The sequence below is a fragment of the Tiliqua scincoides genome, chromosome 4 (genome assembly GCF_035046505.1).
Source record: "Tiliqua scincoides isolate rTilSci1 chromosome 4, rTilSci1.hap2, whole genome shotgun sequence".
NCBI lineage: Eukaryota > Metazoa > Chordata > Lepidosauria > Squamata > Scincidae > Tiliqua > Tiliqua scincoides.
Window position 1 is genome coordinate 118,325,158 of NC_089824.1, and position 16,522 is coordinate 118,341,679.

The 16,522-nt window shown below is 43.6% G+C and overlaps 1 protein-coding gene across 2 annotated transcripts in view; it reads left to right on the forward strand.

Annotated features, from left to right (window-relative positions):
• LOC136649750 (hemicentin-1-like) overlaps nt 1–9,809 on the forward strand; it is a 180,377-nt gene extending 170,568 nt beyond the window's left edge. Inside the window, exons 98-101 of one of the 2 annotated variants that reach the window (XM_066626612.1) lie at nt 2,508–2,858; nt 5,692–5,811; nt 6,241–6,367; nt 7,754–9,809. In XM_066626612.1, coding sequence (XP_066482709.1) covers nt 2,508–2,858; nt 5,692–5,811; nt 6,241–6,367; nt 7,754–8,120 — 965 coding nt within the window. In that variant the 3' untranslated portion in view covers nt 8,121–9,809. The remainder of the gene's footprint in view (nt 1–2,507; nt 2,859–5,691; nt 5,812–6,240; nt 6,368–7,753) is intronic. The other variant, XM_066626614.1, reaches the window with a different exon arrangement.
• The last annotated feature ends 6,713 nt before the right edge of the window (nt 9,810–16,522 follow it).

The following is a 16,522-nucleotide window of genomic DNA, read 5'->3' on the forward strand; positions in this document are numbered from 1 at the left end:
TGGAGGAGGATATCCTTGCCTATCTTGTCCCTCCTACTCACTCTTTGAGACAGGGCCATGTGATTAGATCAACTTTCCATCCTCCTGGGGTGGCCATTCCCAGTTCCAGTCCTGTCTCACCCCAATCTGCAGGGTTGCAATGTTGTTCATCTCCATTCACCCTCTTATCTCTCAAAAGGCAACAGTACTTTTGCCAACAGTGGCTTTAGCCTAACAGGTTAAAAACCTACCAGGGTGGATAACATTCAGACCAAGAAAAACAGGCTGTACAATGCCAGCAAAATCTGTGGCTTGCAGAAAATCTGTGGCTTGCAGGAGCCAGTGGATTATATCAGTAAGCCCTCAAAAGATGACAAGGGAAAAAGGAACCACAGACACTGGCCAGCTCTCCCACCATGCCAGATGCCACACAGGCTGTCCCCCATTCTCTAACTGAGCTTCTTTCAGCTGGTGACCAAAGCTCTAGGCATCATTTGGAGCCAGTGGATCAACCAGTCTCTGATAATCATTTGCGTGATGGACCAACAGAGCAAGTCCCTATGCAAGTGGTTCTGATGGGCGGCAGGAACCTGTGACTCATTTGGGTGTAAGGCAGTGGGCACAAATCTGGGGGTATCCTGGGCATGAACATTCTCCCAAATCAAGTCAGGGGCCTAAGTTCCTCTTCCCCCTAACCCCCATATAGTGAAGAGCAAAGAGCACTCTTATACAATCTGCTGTTAGTTCAAGTAGAATTGGCAGCAGAATTGCACAAAACAGCCTCCTCTCTCCTCAAGATACAGCAAAATGGCAATCCTAACCAGGTCTACTCAAAAGTAAGTCCTATTTTGTTCAATGGGGCTTACTCTCAGGAAAGTGTGGTTAGGATTGCAGCCTTAGCCATGTTGGTGTTGGGTACAGTAATGGCCAAAGACAGGGACGGTCTCCAAAATCAAGTCAATAGAAGAAGCAACTTTGCCTTGCATAAGTCTCACGAAACTTCTGTCCTTGCCTCTCAAGCCTCTGCTTCTTTATCCTCTGGGCTGGAAAACCATCTTGGAGATGTCCCAAGGCTCTACACATCTGAGACAAAGTCTTGAAAAGCTATATATATATATATATATATATATATATATATATATATATATATATATATATATATATGTTGCCAGTTTTATTGCAAGCACTACTCTAGACTCCCTTCATTTTTATCAGATTGAGCAGAATATCACTCTCAATCAGAGAGATGTCAAAAGATCTGAGATTAAATCAACGAAAACAAAAAAGGCCGCAGTACTAGCACATCTTCTGAGTTCCATGATCACCTCCATCCACTGCATACCCTGGGCCATTTCCATTCCAGGCATATACAGAGGATTCTTCTTCCATTCCCCATTACACAGCAGAAAGGTTGGCTGTGAAAAGTTGCCTGAACTTTCTCAAGCTTAGTGAAGACAAAGGAAAGCTGAGCTGCTCAAAAGTGCAGTGTCCCAAACTTAAGGCAGTGAACAAAGGGATATGACTAAAACATTATGGAATTTCTAATCTGTGAAAACAAACATTGTTTATTGAAAATAATTAAAAATCAATGGCCTTAAATATCTTTGAAGTAGTTAAACAAACCAGTTGTCACACACCTAAAAGTTAGCCAAAACAATTGAGAAAATGCCTGTACTACCTGTCAAAAGCCAGCTATTGTACAAAAAGTGAGGCTGAATTTCAACACAAAATGCAGCTTTAAATACTAAGTAGGGTCAAATGGGCTTTGTATGTCTTAAGCAGGGGGGTCGTAATGTTAAAAGGGGAATTAATGATGAATGCCTGTTTCAGAATGATATCCCTCAGGTATTCAGCGTGTTGTTTTACATGAGGGTTTAACAAAGAACAAGAGTACTATGCATGTCATTGCTTCTTTCACAGGTTGGCAGTCGTCTCAGTGTTAGATGCCTGAAACCGACTGCCATAACCTTCTGTTACCCCGTTAATTTCTCACAGTCATTTTGGGGGGTCACAAGAGCTCATTCTTTCTTTTTTTGTGCAGAAGTAAAAACATGAGATAATTGAACAGTCACATTACAATACAAACACTTGCAACTCTTAAAGGTTCAGAAACTCGCTCAGGGTCTGGACTTGGCAAATCTAGGGAATAGAGCACCAAAATGACAGATAACTGTGTGCTCTGGAAAAATCTAGAACAAAGAGAAGCCAAATAGGCAGGCCTTTAATTGACACCATATTTATTACATGTATAGGTCACTCAGTTTGCCTTGAGTCTTCTTGTTGAGCTGGTGTAAGGCAAATCTCTTGGTATGTGCAGCCAAGATGATTTTATGGTTTTCATGCTCTGTTTCACCAGAAGACTAATGCATGAACTATGTTCTAGCCCAGCAAAACTGAACTTTGTGATTTAAAATCACATTTGTAATTTCAGTTTGTTCTACAGACTGATGTGCTTTATGTTTTGTGTTTTTTCCCACCCTTCCCCTTGTCACATGGTTTGCTGCTTTGGAATCATGTGACCTGAGCAGACATTAATGAATGTGAACAAGTGCCTAAACCTTGTGCATATCAGTGCGCCAACAGCCCCGGCAGCTTCAAGTGTATCTGTCCCCCTGGACAACATTTATTAGGTGATGGCAAATCTTGCGCTGGATTGGAGAGGTTGCCCAATTATGGCTCCTATTACAATAGCTATAACTATGCTCAGTTCTCCCCCGCGAGAGACAACTATCGACCTCAACAGTATTTCAGGCACTCTTCCAATCTCTACAACTCCTACTCAGAGTATAGGAACAGCAGAGTTCCAATCTCCAGGACTAAAAGGAATGTTAGAAAAACTTGCCCTGGAGGCTATGAGGCAAGAAATAACAAATGTGTAGGTAAATGTCACAATTACGTATATGTCTGTGTGTGTGTGTGTGTGTGTGTATAATGCATATTCCATTTTTTTGGCTGTTCATTCATCTTGCTGATGGATTACATTTATACAGAGCTATAGATGATGGCATGCTCTACAACAGGGGTGTTGGGGGCCAGGAACAAGAGAATTGATTTATGTTTTTAAATTGTATAAATTTACATAAATTTACGTAAATGAATATATTAAGAGATGGAACTTATATGAATGACGGAATGAAAGTCTTGCAATAGCTCAAGGCCTATAAAAGGCCTTGCACAAAGCAAGGCTGGCCTTTCCTTCACTGCCCCTGCTGCATCACAGATATAAAACAGCAGGCAGTGGAGGAAGCCCTCGGTCTGCAACTCATGCAAGAGGTTGAACAGTCGCCCTCACACTGAGAGCAGTTTTGTCAGGCCAGCATAGGCTCCAGCAAGTCTCCAGAGCGCAGGGGCTCATTGGAGACTGATTGGGTGTCCCTGAGGGCCACAAATGGTCCCCAGGCCAGGATTTGGGCACCCCTGCTCTACAATGATGCCTCTCTATATTGCCTCCATTGCTTCCCAATTAACTGATAAACATCTTGCAGAAACTACCCACACCATGCCAGATTTGTGCATCCTTATTTACTGTATATATCAGGTGTATCAAACACAAGGCCCAGGGGCTGAATGCAGCCCGTGGAAGCTCTTTTTCTGGCCTCAGGCTCTCCAAGCACCATTATGAGCTGCTGCCAGCTGCTGAGCTGTACTAAGGTTCACTGCTGAAAGGGCAGCCAGCATGATAATTGGGCTCTCCCATATTGCAAATGTGGTCAAGATTTGCGTATTTTCTCTTCTGTCATTTGAGTTCCTGAGAGAAAAACATGTTTATTTCTGGCCATGTCACATGCTTAATGTCACTTCCAGCCCTCAGCAGGCATCATGAATGCTGTTTGGCCCACTGTATGAAACAAGTTTGACACCCCTGGTATATATTGCTAGGCTACCCATGAGATATATCAACTTCCCTCCATTTTGTTTTCGAGATGGAAAAAACTATTCTAATGTGATCTGCAGGCTCCATAACTTTGCTTGCACTTAATTACTACCAATCTCTGTGGAAATGGGGTCAGAGCAAGTTTGAAATAGTGATTGTTGGTTTATGGCACACTGGAGACATTTATCAGTGATGTGGACCAAAAACTAGGTCCATCATGTCCTTAAATGCAGTATATAAAACACATATGTTGGATGAATCCTGCTTTCTGAAACAATTTTCCGCTGAGTTGGATGGGGATAACAGACAGTTTATTACCAATGAAATATCACACACTTAGCCCAGACCATTCTGGCTTTCTTGCCCATGCTCACAGGCACACAACTTGATGACTTCAGGATCGACATAGCTCAGACCAACCAATGCTTTTCTACATAGTCAGTTCATAATCACGCTGCCAGTCATTCAGTGATGTCTATTCATCCCATTGATCCATTCTCCAAACTGGAGATCACTGTGTAATGAAAACTCCCTCCCTGTCCCAAGTAGCACTTACAGTTCCACTGCACTTACTCTTCTAGAAAGGGGCATGAATCAATCCCTAGCAGGAAGAGGTGTGATTTCTCAATGGTCCAGTCAGGTGGGCCCTCTGATTCCACCCATGTTTTCTCCAATCTCACTAACACACCTGCTTTCATAATTCTTTTTGAACAGAGACTGAAGCAAGCATGTTAACAGCAAACTGTGCTAGAACCTGCCCTTTCTCACGCTAAGCAGTGTGACACATAATGTTTACATTCCCTTAAGCAGATGAACAATTATCTCCCTAAAATATATAACATGATTTTAGGTGTAATCTTAAACACATTTAAATACAGTGGGATTTACTTCTGAGTAACATGCTTGGGATTGCACTGCTGAAGTACAGTCAAACTGGGAAGTGACAAAGAATAGCAGAGCCTTGCTTCATATGTGTGTATGTATTTCCTTGTGTTTGAGAAAAATACTTCCCCTCCTGCGCTTCACATTTAACATAGATAAGCACCATGACACTGGTGTATAAACTTTAAAAGCATATTGCGTGAAGTGTGATTTGGTCCCTATACAGATCAAAGTCCATAACTAATAATTTAACTTTCTCTGGTTGCTAAATTTCAACATCACAACCATGCAGACTGAATTCTTCTGCTTTATTTCAGTACCCACCCAACCCAAAAGATGCTAGATCCAATAATAATAGTGTTTAATTTTTTGGGTGTAAATAAGCTGAGCTCATTAAGGGCATTAGGGATGTATTTGTACCCAGTGAGGGATTTACCCCTGGGGAGCCATAAATCAGTCTAGTTGTTCCCTGAAGACATGTGTTATGACTTTATTCTTGGTAATTCAGTCCCTTTCCTGCTAGCCTTCTGAGTTATGTTGACTTGTTCTTAGACCTAGAGAAGTTGCCCTATAACTTCTCAAGTGACTGTGCTTGCCACCCCTCTGTTGCCTGCAGACCATAATTGGAAGGTATCAATTTTCATTTGCCCTCCTTCCTGTTTAGAAGGACTTGACAAGCGATTCCTCTTCTAATAGTTCAGGGGCTGGCAACACATGGCAATCCAGCCATTAAAAAAGCTACATGCAACAGTCTCAAGAGTGCTGAATATGACGGAATTCTTCCTGCAGCTCCCACATGCTGCTTATGTTCTTATATGGCTCAGGGTATTTGTGCATGTGTGTAAAAATTTCAATTTCTGGAGTTTTGCATCAAAATGTTAAATTAGATGAGCTGTTCAGTGTTAGTAAGAAATTATCTATCTGTATTTTAAGGTTAAGTTTCATGCATTTTACAGATATTGATGAATGTGAAAACAGAGATGTTTGTCAGCACGAGTGCAGGAACACTCTAGGAAGTTACCAATGTTTCTGTCCAGCCGGCTACCGAGTAATGCCCAATGGCAAGACATGCCAAGGTAAGAATATCAAGAAATCTCCAAGTCAAGGGAGATGTCATGGAAAAGCTCTTTGTACCTTTGGGAAGTATAGCAGTTCCTCCCAAAGCCAAAAATTGTCAAAATGTAACAATGCCAATTTAAAAAAATGCCTGATCAAAAATCAGATGAAACATGTCTGCCATGTTCATCAGTGATTGTCGGGGTTCAGATCCCACCACTGCCATGATCTGTCATGAAAGGGGGGCCTTCTAGTAAGCACCTGCTGATCCAGGGCAGTGATGCCTAGTGCCAAGCACTCACTTCCTTCCCATCCCCCACTCTCTCAATCAGGTTAGACATGCAACTACCTGTCACTCTCTGGGGACCTGGTTGTTTCGTACCTAATAACTTAATTTGAAATAAATAAGCTGTTTATGTGATGAGTTTTGTCCTTTTACTTTCAATCAGATATAGATGAATGCCTTGAACAAAACATCCACTGTGGACCAAATCGCATGTGCTTCAACATGAGAGGAAGTTATCAGTGTATAGATACACCTTGTCCTCCAAATTATCAGCGAGATCCCATTTCTGGGTAAGTTTAAGTTTCAACCTTCCTAGCTGTTTCAGTTTTCATTTTCACTCTTGTACAGAATTACAGAATATAGGTCCACCTTGTTACACATGGATTTTTTAATATCCAGATTTGACTCAACACGAATGGCCACTGAAAATGAAAAGGAATGTGCTGATCCCTGGAGAAGGGGAAAAATGCAACCCATTAAAATCACAATTTTAAAAACTGCTTTTCTTACTATTGTAGAGAGACGGTCACGCAAGCCATTACAGGTGTAACCTAATTATCTATGGATTTTTCTATCTTAACATAATGAAAAGAGCCCTTTATATTAAAGAAAAACAGTTTAACAATAGCCTCATTAATGTGAGAGAACAGCTGGCTGATAATTCATCAATCATTCTCTCTCTAGGCACTTAGAACAGTTTCACTCCCAGGCAAGCAACCTCTCCCTTCTCCCTCAGCACATGAAAGAAAGATAATCACTTTGTATTGGTGAAGGGAGGGATCCCTGGCTTGAAGTGAAGCCTTTCTAAGTGCCTAGAAAGAGACTGATTGATGGATTGTCTGCTTAATGACTCTGTCTTACATCACAAAGGTCAGCAAGGCTGTTTTTAAATTGCCCAGCGAAGGGACATTGTTTTTTTAAATAGATTTGCTTTAATCAATTTTTGCCATCCATGTGAGTTCTGGGAATGGAATCTTCATGAATAATGAGACTCAACCTGTATTGAGATTCACCCAGTGCATAAGAGACTAGACCAGATATATGCTCCAAAATAAATCACCACTTCTTCCTCCCCAACTCTCCCACAATTAGACAGTTCAAATCAAGAATCATCCAAATTCCTTGCATTACTTTCTACATACGGAAGTTCACCACTACCATCTTTAAAGTGCCTCATATTGCTCCAAAGGAACTCGATGATTCTAGTATCTGCCTCAGCTTTCCTAAATATATTTAATGGCTAGGGCTCAATAGATTTGATAGATTCCTTCTATAGTCAAATCTAGTCTTAAAACTGCTTATTATATATTATCATAAAAACAGTTCCAGGCAAGCTGACACTAGACATGGCTGCTAGTGTGGTGGCTATGGCTCAAGTTTCCCCTTCCACTTCCTTTTCCTCCTCAAGCCTAGCTACCACCACAGTTTACTATTTGCTTGGTCCCCAAAAACGAGGAAGAAGGAACAAGATCACGACACCAGGTACCCCGGTAAGAAGAGACACAGGGCTGGCAAAAGTGGCAGCAGGTTCAGAGTATGTGCAGGACCCTCCATCAGTTCACTGCCACTCCAAGCAGTCATTTTACCCCATCTCATGAGTGGGCCAGCCCTGTAAAGCTTTTAGCTATTTTGATGTTCTAATGCAATCAGAGCCTTGACTTGTTGTACTTTTTTAGGTTTTGTCTTAAGAACTGTCCACCCAATGATTTGGAGTGTGCCTTGAGCCCCTATGCCTTGGAATACAAACTTGTTTCCCTTCCATTTGGGATTGCTGCCAATCAGGATTTAATCCGATTAGTTGCTTACACTGAAGATGGAGTGATGCATCCGAGGACAACTTTCCTCATGGTGAATGAGGATGTGACAATCCCTTTTGCACTCAGGGATGAGAACTTGAAAGGAGTGGTGTATACAACCAGGCCTCTGCGAGAGCCAGAGACCTATAGAATGAGAGTCAGGGCTCTGTCGTATAGTGTTGATGGAGCTATTGAGTATCAGACCACCTTCATTGTCTATATAGCTGTGTCTGCATATCCGTACTAGGAAAGCACTGCTGACAGTAATCAAAGTATGTTAACCACATGCATACATGCCGCTGGGTGTCACCACTTCCAGAATGACTGCTGCCTCATCTTCAAACAGTTGCAGATCTTGCAACTCAGGGGGAAAATGGTGCTATGTTCTGTCCTTGTGTCTTCTTTCTGACTGCCAATCTATTGCTATTGTTCCATCTTGACAAAAATGGCCATAATCAACGGTTCCTCCGAATCTTAACCACTTGCTTTATTTATTACACTGGAGCAGTCACTTTTCAAAGATTGTTCTGATGACTCTTCATAACCAGTCAGAGATACTAAATAGGTAATTTAGTGGTCAGAAGTAGCAAAAGATGATTTGCTTTCATCGCAGAAAAGAATATTGGAAGTAATGTTGCCATTTTTTGAAAAAATATATCTTGTTTAATACTTTAACTTTTTTAACTTTTGAGGGAGATTCAGGTGCCTTTTCTGAAAAAAAAAAAAACAGACGTGAGAAATGTCACTGTTCTGACATTTGCACACTTTAAATTAAGATACCACTGTCTCCAGTGATAAACAGGTATCTTTAAAAGGAGTGTGTGAATGCTCTTAGGGCCGAGGCTCATGTAAGTACTTCTGATTTTGCACAATACACAGCAGCAAACCTGGGCACCAGCTATACAGGTGCCAGAGAAGCTACAGCCATTCCCAGCTCTCTGGTGCATATATTTTAGGATATAGCCATTTTCAACCATCTAATTGTCACATTCACACTTTACTTTGTTACGTGTACACTTGAAAATGTGGGAAAAAATCCTATATTGTACAACTGTTTCCTTCTTTCACAAACATTAAAGCTATTTATTCTGATGATTTATTGCAGGGCTGCCCAAACCCCGGCCTGGGGGCCATTTGCAGTCCTTGGGGACCCCCAATCAGGCCAGCAGGGATCCTCCAGTCTCCAGTGAGCCTATGCCCTCTGGTGACTAGGTGGAGCCTGTGCTGGCCTGATACAACTGCTCTCAGCATGAGGGCGACTGTTCAACCTTGCATGAACTGCGGGCCGAGGGCTCTCTTCATCTCTAATATATACATTTATGTAAATTAATTCAATTTTTAAACATAAATTAATTTTTTCCCCTGGACCCTGACTCAGTGCCAGAGAGATCATATGGCCCTCCTTCCAAGAAGTTTGGACACCCTGATTTATGGCCACTAAGTTCTACATTCCACAACTCCCGATGATGTTATCACCCCTTTTTCTCTGGACAATCTGATTTGGTGCATAAGCCGATAACATCTGCTTAGTTTTCGTTACCTACAACCAGAAGTCTATGCTGTTACCCTTTCTTGGCCCCTCCCACTGCACACAACAGAGTCCCAGACAGCAGCTTCAGACAAAAAGGGAAAGGAATTCTACTATCTCCTTTAAAATAACGAACTTTAACTTAAAATGGTATTTTGCCTAACCCCAACTGAAGATGGTTCAAAAATAAAAAGGAAAAGAAAAACACACTCTAGCAAGTTTGGTCAAGCAATGTGTTAAGTGTCAATACACTGTATAGGGTGGTAACAAACTCTGGAAGTAATTTTTGCCAAGATGTATTCTATTTTTATGAAAATATTATGTGTATATATATATATAAAGTTTTGTTTGCTTGTGTGTATTTTCAATGCCATATTAAGAGTTTTTTTATCAAGAAAAGTGTTTTTACAAAAGAGTGTTGTTTACACAGTGAAATAACCAAAAGTAAAAGTTCACATTCTTTTTTGTAATTAAACATGGCAAAACTGCTAAAAGGTGTTTGTTGTTTGAAATATTCACAGGGAATTGAGGGAAAACCTGATAGCTTGTTATGTCAAGTTAACTGATGCACAGTTCTCAATAGGTTTCACCTGCTGGATCAGTTTGCATTGTTAAAGCAACAGATTCAACATAAAGACAGGATACCTTGGGGCCAGGGCCAGCTTCCCATGCATGCAGTGAGCAATAGGCAAATGCTCTGCATTTGGGGATTAATGGCATTGTAGTCTTAACGTAACAAGAGCTACATACACTCTCTCTCTCTCTCTCTCTCTCTCTCTCTCTCTCAATGACCTACACCAGTGGTTCTCAAACCTTTTGGTCTCTGGAGCCCTTTTCACTCCTAACAATGGTATCAGGGCTCCTAGGGGGACACATTGAGAAACACTGGTCTAGACCTTATCAACTGCCCATAAGGAGATTTCTCAGTGTGCCTTCTGCTGAGCCTGTCTCTTCTTAGCTAAGAGCCTTTGAATAAAAGTATTGAAAGCAGCACTGGAGCATACCTGCTGATATCACCACTCTTGATGCAGGCAACATCCTAGATATCTCTCCCCCTTTCCCCCACATCCCTGTCCTTCCAATCCAAGCATTTAGACAGTGATTTTCAACCAGTATGCCACAAGCCATGGCTTCTATTTCTGATACTCAAACTTATTGCAAAGGTGGGACTGAAATTAAAGCTTTCCATGCCAGTGCTTTTTGGCTTGAATCTGTACTACACTGGGCATGAAACATCCTCTTTCCTGTTAAGTCCAGCCTATGCCATGCTGACTCATCAACAATATGCAACACAGGCCAAGCCAGGACAAATATTCTTAATTTAGACATAGCTTTCAGCAACAGTTCTCCACCAATGTTATCCAATGATGTCAGAACATAACACAACTGTTGCGGGGAGGTTTAGGGGTGGAGTGTGTAGGAGTCTCCAGCAGAGCAAAATCAAACGGCAGCACAACAGAAACTCAAGGCTGATGTCCAAGGCAAACTCTCAGAAGGCAAAGAGGCACTTGACATGAGAGTTAGGTTCCATCACCAAGATATATTATATACAAGGATATTTACAGCAACACTGGTCAGTCATACAGCAACACACATATACGGCATCCTGATTCCTATTCCTTAACACTCACCACCCTACACGCTCACCCCCTCACTCACCGAGGAGTGTTTGTCTTCGGCCTTGTTATATGCACAAGGCACACCCACAATCAGCTGCACAGAGTCAGCAATCAGGAACAGCTGCTCCCTGTTACTTGCTACAAACAGACTGTTCACCACAGCGTTTGTTGCATTCCCTCCTGTGCACAGGACCTGAGTGATTTCCTGGGTTCAGACCTCAACACCCCTCCAAATCATTCTGGTCCTGTCCCAGTGCACAATCTTTTATACTTAACTGATAACAGAGTTTTTCATGTTTTGTTACAGACAATGGTTTTGTCAATACATCTGCCAGCTGTGCCTCCGTAGGGCAATAGTTTAATACAATTAAACAGTTTCGTATTGCCTCCCTTACATTAGCATGTCTCAGCTCTATATGCTTCGTTCTGTTTTTAATTCTATCAGAGTTAGCCATGGCAATACAGGTTTCGTTGTCTTCCAGAATTTGGATTGGTACACTCATGTTAAGCCCTAGATCTAGCAACAGTTGTTTGTACCATATTACCTCGGTACAGGCCAAGGATAGACTACCGTATTCTGCTTCTGATGAGGATAGCGCAACGTAGGTCTGCTTTACGCAACGCTAGCCGATCAGAGCACCTGCAAACAATATAGCTAGTCCAGAAATAGACTTTCTTGTGTCTGGACAATTGCCCCAGTCTGCATCAGCATATATGAGTAGTTCTTCTGGACCTTGTGGATGAAGAACTAGCCCATGATGTAGAGTACCCTTCAGGTATCTTAGCAGTCTTTTTAGTGCTTGGAAATGTTGCTGTGTAGGAGCGGATACAAACCTGCTCAGTATATTAATGGCACAAGCAACATCAGGTCTAGTCCACTGAGAAAGATACTGCACGCTGCCCACTACTGATTGATACATTTCTCGATCACAAGGTGGACTTTCTGCACTTGCAGTTTGCATGAAATTAGGGACCATAGGTGTTTTGCAACCTTTGCACTCATTCATGTTGCACCTCTCTAGCAACTCTACTATTTTCTGTGCCTGGTGTAATTTGTACCCTCCAGGAGTGGGTATTACATTCACTCCGAGATATTTGCTAATGGGACCAAGGGTTCTTAGAGTGAGGTGTTTCCTTAACTCTATTAATACCTCCTCAATTTTCTGCTGAGTCTTAGCCATAACAATAAGATCATCCACAAACACAGTCACAAGTATCTGGTTTTCTCCATGATCTTTTATATACAATTTCAGCCTTCATGGCCTCCTCCCAGCGTATCCTCTCAGCTCTAGGGAGCTTCTGAACTTGGGAGTAATCCCGGGGCTCCGGCCCTACAGTCTGACACATTGAAATTGACTTGGGCACATAACGATCAGGGGGTTTTGTCACTCGTGTGGTTCTGCGTAAGACAGGTGAAACAGGATCCTGTGTAGTTATTTCAGTTTCCTGCCTACTTTCAATTTTGGGTTCACATAGTCCCTCTTCTCTCCTACTCTGTTGTACCTGTTGCCTAGGCGACACCCCTCTAGGCGATTGAGAAGCATTCTCCCTTTCATCAATCCCAGTTGCGAGAGGTATAAACACAGAGGGAGTTTGTTCTACTGAAGTCCACTTAGGGTTATAAAATTTCACAGACCTGGATATTATTAACTTGCCTGACTTGGTCATCAACCTCTATCCCTTACTTCCAGGTTCATAACCTAGCAGGGTAACAGGCTGAGCTCTGGGAGCTCGCTTTCTGCGTCTTCTCTGCACCAGTACTTCCCCACATGTACCAAATGGGTATAAATGTTTTAAAGAGGGAGGTTCCCCATGTAACATTTGATAGGGAGTCATTCCAACTACAGAGGAGTAGGTACGATTAAAGACATAGCAGGCACATTTTGCAGCCTCCGCCCAATAGCCATAAGGAAGTTGGCTATCTGTTAGAAGAGCGCGTATCTTGGTCTGCAACGTTCTGCCATATCTTTCCACAACACCATTCTCCTGAGGACAATTAGGATTTGACAAACGATGGTGCACACCTTTTCTCTCTAGCCAAGTCATAAAAGGTTCGTTTAAATATTCAGTGCCACGATCTGTTTGCAGACTAATTAGCTTGTGGCCAAACCTACGTTCTGCATAAGCCGCCCATCTTTTAAACATAGAAAACACCTGTGTTTTAGACCTTAGTGGAAAACAGAACATATATTTTGAATATCTGTCAAGCACAAGCAGTAGGAACCTGGCACCACCAATGGATTTATCCATGGGTCCTATTAGATCTGAGTCAACAAGCTCTAGGGGTTTACTAGCTACCCGCTCACTCCTATTTGCCACAGGAGCTGCTGTTATATTAACCTTTTTACAAACAGCACAGTCCAGGAACTCTTTACAAGGGGTTAAATTCAAGCCCTTTGAATGCTTTACAGTTTGCAAAACAGCCTTAAAGCTTGGATGTCCTAAGGACCTATGCAAGACATGGATGCAACCATGATGCTTAGGGTGGATAGCATGTGTAACATGTGCCTCAGCCCTAGGCTGGACAACAAACAGGCCATCTTTTTCAATTCCCAGCATACATTTCTTCCCTTGTTTGGACACTGTGCAATGCTTCCCAGCAAAAACAACATGATAGCCCTTTTTGCACAACGCTGATACACTGAGCAAACCGTGTTGTAAATTCGGAGCATATAGGACCCCTTCCAAAGGTTCACACAGTTCTGGCAAGCGAACCACCCCACATCCTTCCACAGGAGAGGACAGCCCGTCTGCCAATACCACGTAAGACCTATCAGGTGATCCTAAAGTGGAAAAAACACTCTTAGAATTTGCTACATGCTCAGTTGCACCACTGTCCAATATCCATACAATGAAGGTTGACTCCTTTTCAGTTGCATGTACCAGAGAAATATCTGGTCTATGTCTGCTGGGTGGCCCTTGCCTTCAAGGCTTCCTGGAGCCCCTCCTCGCAGGGCAGGCCCTTTGTAAATGATCCTCTGCACCACAGGAAAAACACTTCCTCACATAGTGCAGTGCAGGCACGGGGGAGGACACACCCATAACGCAAGTTGCACCTGCAGAAACAGGGCAGACATAGTCCTTCCTCTGGAGTTGTTTTCCAGACGTCGCTCTTGCTCCTGCTGCAGCCGGCCAGTAATGTAAGCAAGAGTCAATTGAGCCTCTGGTAAACATTCCAAGGCAGTGACCAAATGGTCAAAGGTCTGATCCAAGGAAGATAACACAATATAGGCTTTCTGCACCTCTGGAAAAGTCATATTTTGCTCCTGCAACCTCAGGAACAAGTTTTTCATGTAGAGCATGTGCTCTGTAACACTGGCTCCTGCCCGCATCCGAGCACGATACAACTGCTGTGTGAGAGCAATTTTTGAGGCCACAGTTGTTTGTATATGAATCTGTCTCAAGGTCTCCCAACACACAGCTGCAGAGGTGATGCCACGAACATGCACAATCTGACTCTCTCCCACACATAACACAATGGTAGCCAGCGCAAGTTCCACCAACCTCCTTTCAGCAGCATCCGGTTGGGGTGGGGGGTTCACCACCACAGTCCATAGCCCCTCCTTACGTAGGAACATTTCCACATGGGTAGCCCAGGTGAGGTAATTTGTCTCATTGAGCTTTATAATAGGAAAGCCAGTCGACGTCATCTCGGTGCCAGCAGCCTGCATTCTGCCTTACAGCAACAACAGATAAGACACACGCCTCCAGGCAGCAAAAGAAAACAGGAACAGCCTTGGAAACATCAACAACCTGGGCCCATAACCTGTTGCGGGGAGGTTTAGGGGTGGAGTGTGTAGGAGTCTCCAGCAGAGCAAAATCAAACGGCAGCACAACAGAAACTCAAGGCTGATGTCCAAGGCAAACTCTCAGAAGGCAAAGAGGCACTTGACATGAGAGTTAGGTTCCATCACCAAGATATATTATATACAAGGATATTTACAGCAACACTGGTCAGTCATACAGCAACACACATATACGGCATCCTGATTCCTATTCCTTAACACTCACCACCCTACACGCTCACCCCCTCACTCACCGAGGAGTGTTTGTCTTCGGCCTTGTTATATGCACAAGGCACACCCACAATCAGCTGCACAGAGTCAGCAATCAGGAACAGCTGCTCCCTGTTACTTGCTACAAACAGACTGTTCACCACAGCGTTTGTTGCATTCCCTCCTGTGCACAGGACCTGAGTGATTTCCTGGGTTCAGACCTCAACAACAACAGCACAGGGATGAGACCCAGCAGGATGGAATGACGAGCTTGAGACATACACCAGGTGCCGGTGGCTGACCAAGGGAAGCTTTAGACTTTACAGAGAAGCACAGGGACCTAAAAGTGCTGTATCTACTTCTCTGTAACTCCCCCCCCCCCCCATGAATCACGCTATCAATCATATGGGCACAAAATATTAGTGTATTTTCCTGCCTTTACCTCACCATCAACTAATCCGCTGAAGGTGCTGGATGCAAATGACAACCTGGAGATGCTAATGACAACCTGGAGACCCACAAGCTGCAATCCTATGCACTCTTACTTGGGAGAAATTCCCCCTGAAGGCACTCGAAGTTGCTTCTAGGTAACTGTTCATAGGGCCAATCTGCAAAGTACAGTAAATTAAGAACCATTGAACATCCACATGTAATTCTAAATGTTCCCGTTTTGTGAAAGGTTTGGTAGTGCGAGGGGGACATCCTGTGGCATGACAAGTGCACTGCACAAAGGTGCTCCCGCATCAACCAGTTCACTGTACCAAAGATGATGATTAAGCTGTCCACAAAGTAAACTCTGGTTCATTCACAGTTATGATTCTAAGGATCTCCAGCCCCAGGAACAAGGAATGTTCAGGTGTTTCCACTAGTCATGCTGCAAAAACTGGTAGAGTTGTTGCTTCAAGCAAGATTCAAACTCATGGCAAGATTATCAAAAGAATCTGGAGGAAAGAAGTTAGAAGTTCAATAAGAGCAGAGAAATTGTACTGGGGAGTATGCAGGGCTTTTTTTCTAATGGAACGCGGGGGAACGGAGTTCCGGCACCTTTTTGCAGTGGCCCCTCCCCTTTGGAGGCATTCCAGGAGGAGGGGGAGCAAAACAGAGGCATTCATTGGGTGGGTGCTGGGGGGTGCAGGGTGGGCGGGCGCCTTGCCCCTGCCTGACTGCACAACGCCCCCCTCCTGCCTCCATCTCCAAGCTCTCGCCTGAGCCCAGCCCGCCTCCCTTCCCCCCACGCTCTGCTTCCCCGCGCAGCTTCCAAGCCGGTGGAGGGCGCGGGGGGCATGCGCTGACACCGAGGAGGAGGACGGACAGCCAGCCAGCCAGGGAGATGGGCTGCAGCACCCACGGAATGCCCAGGTACTGGCTTGGTGGAGGAGGAGGAGGGGAAGGAAGCTGGCTGGTGCAGCCCCCGTGCCAATCTGCAGCATGAGTCTAGACATGTCTACTCAGAAGTAAGTCTCATTGTGCTCAATGGGGCTTGCTCCTGGGAAAGAGTGCATAGCCT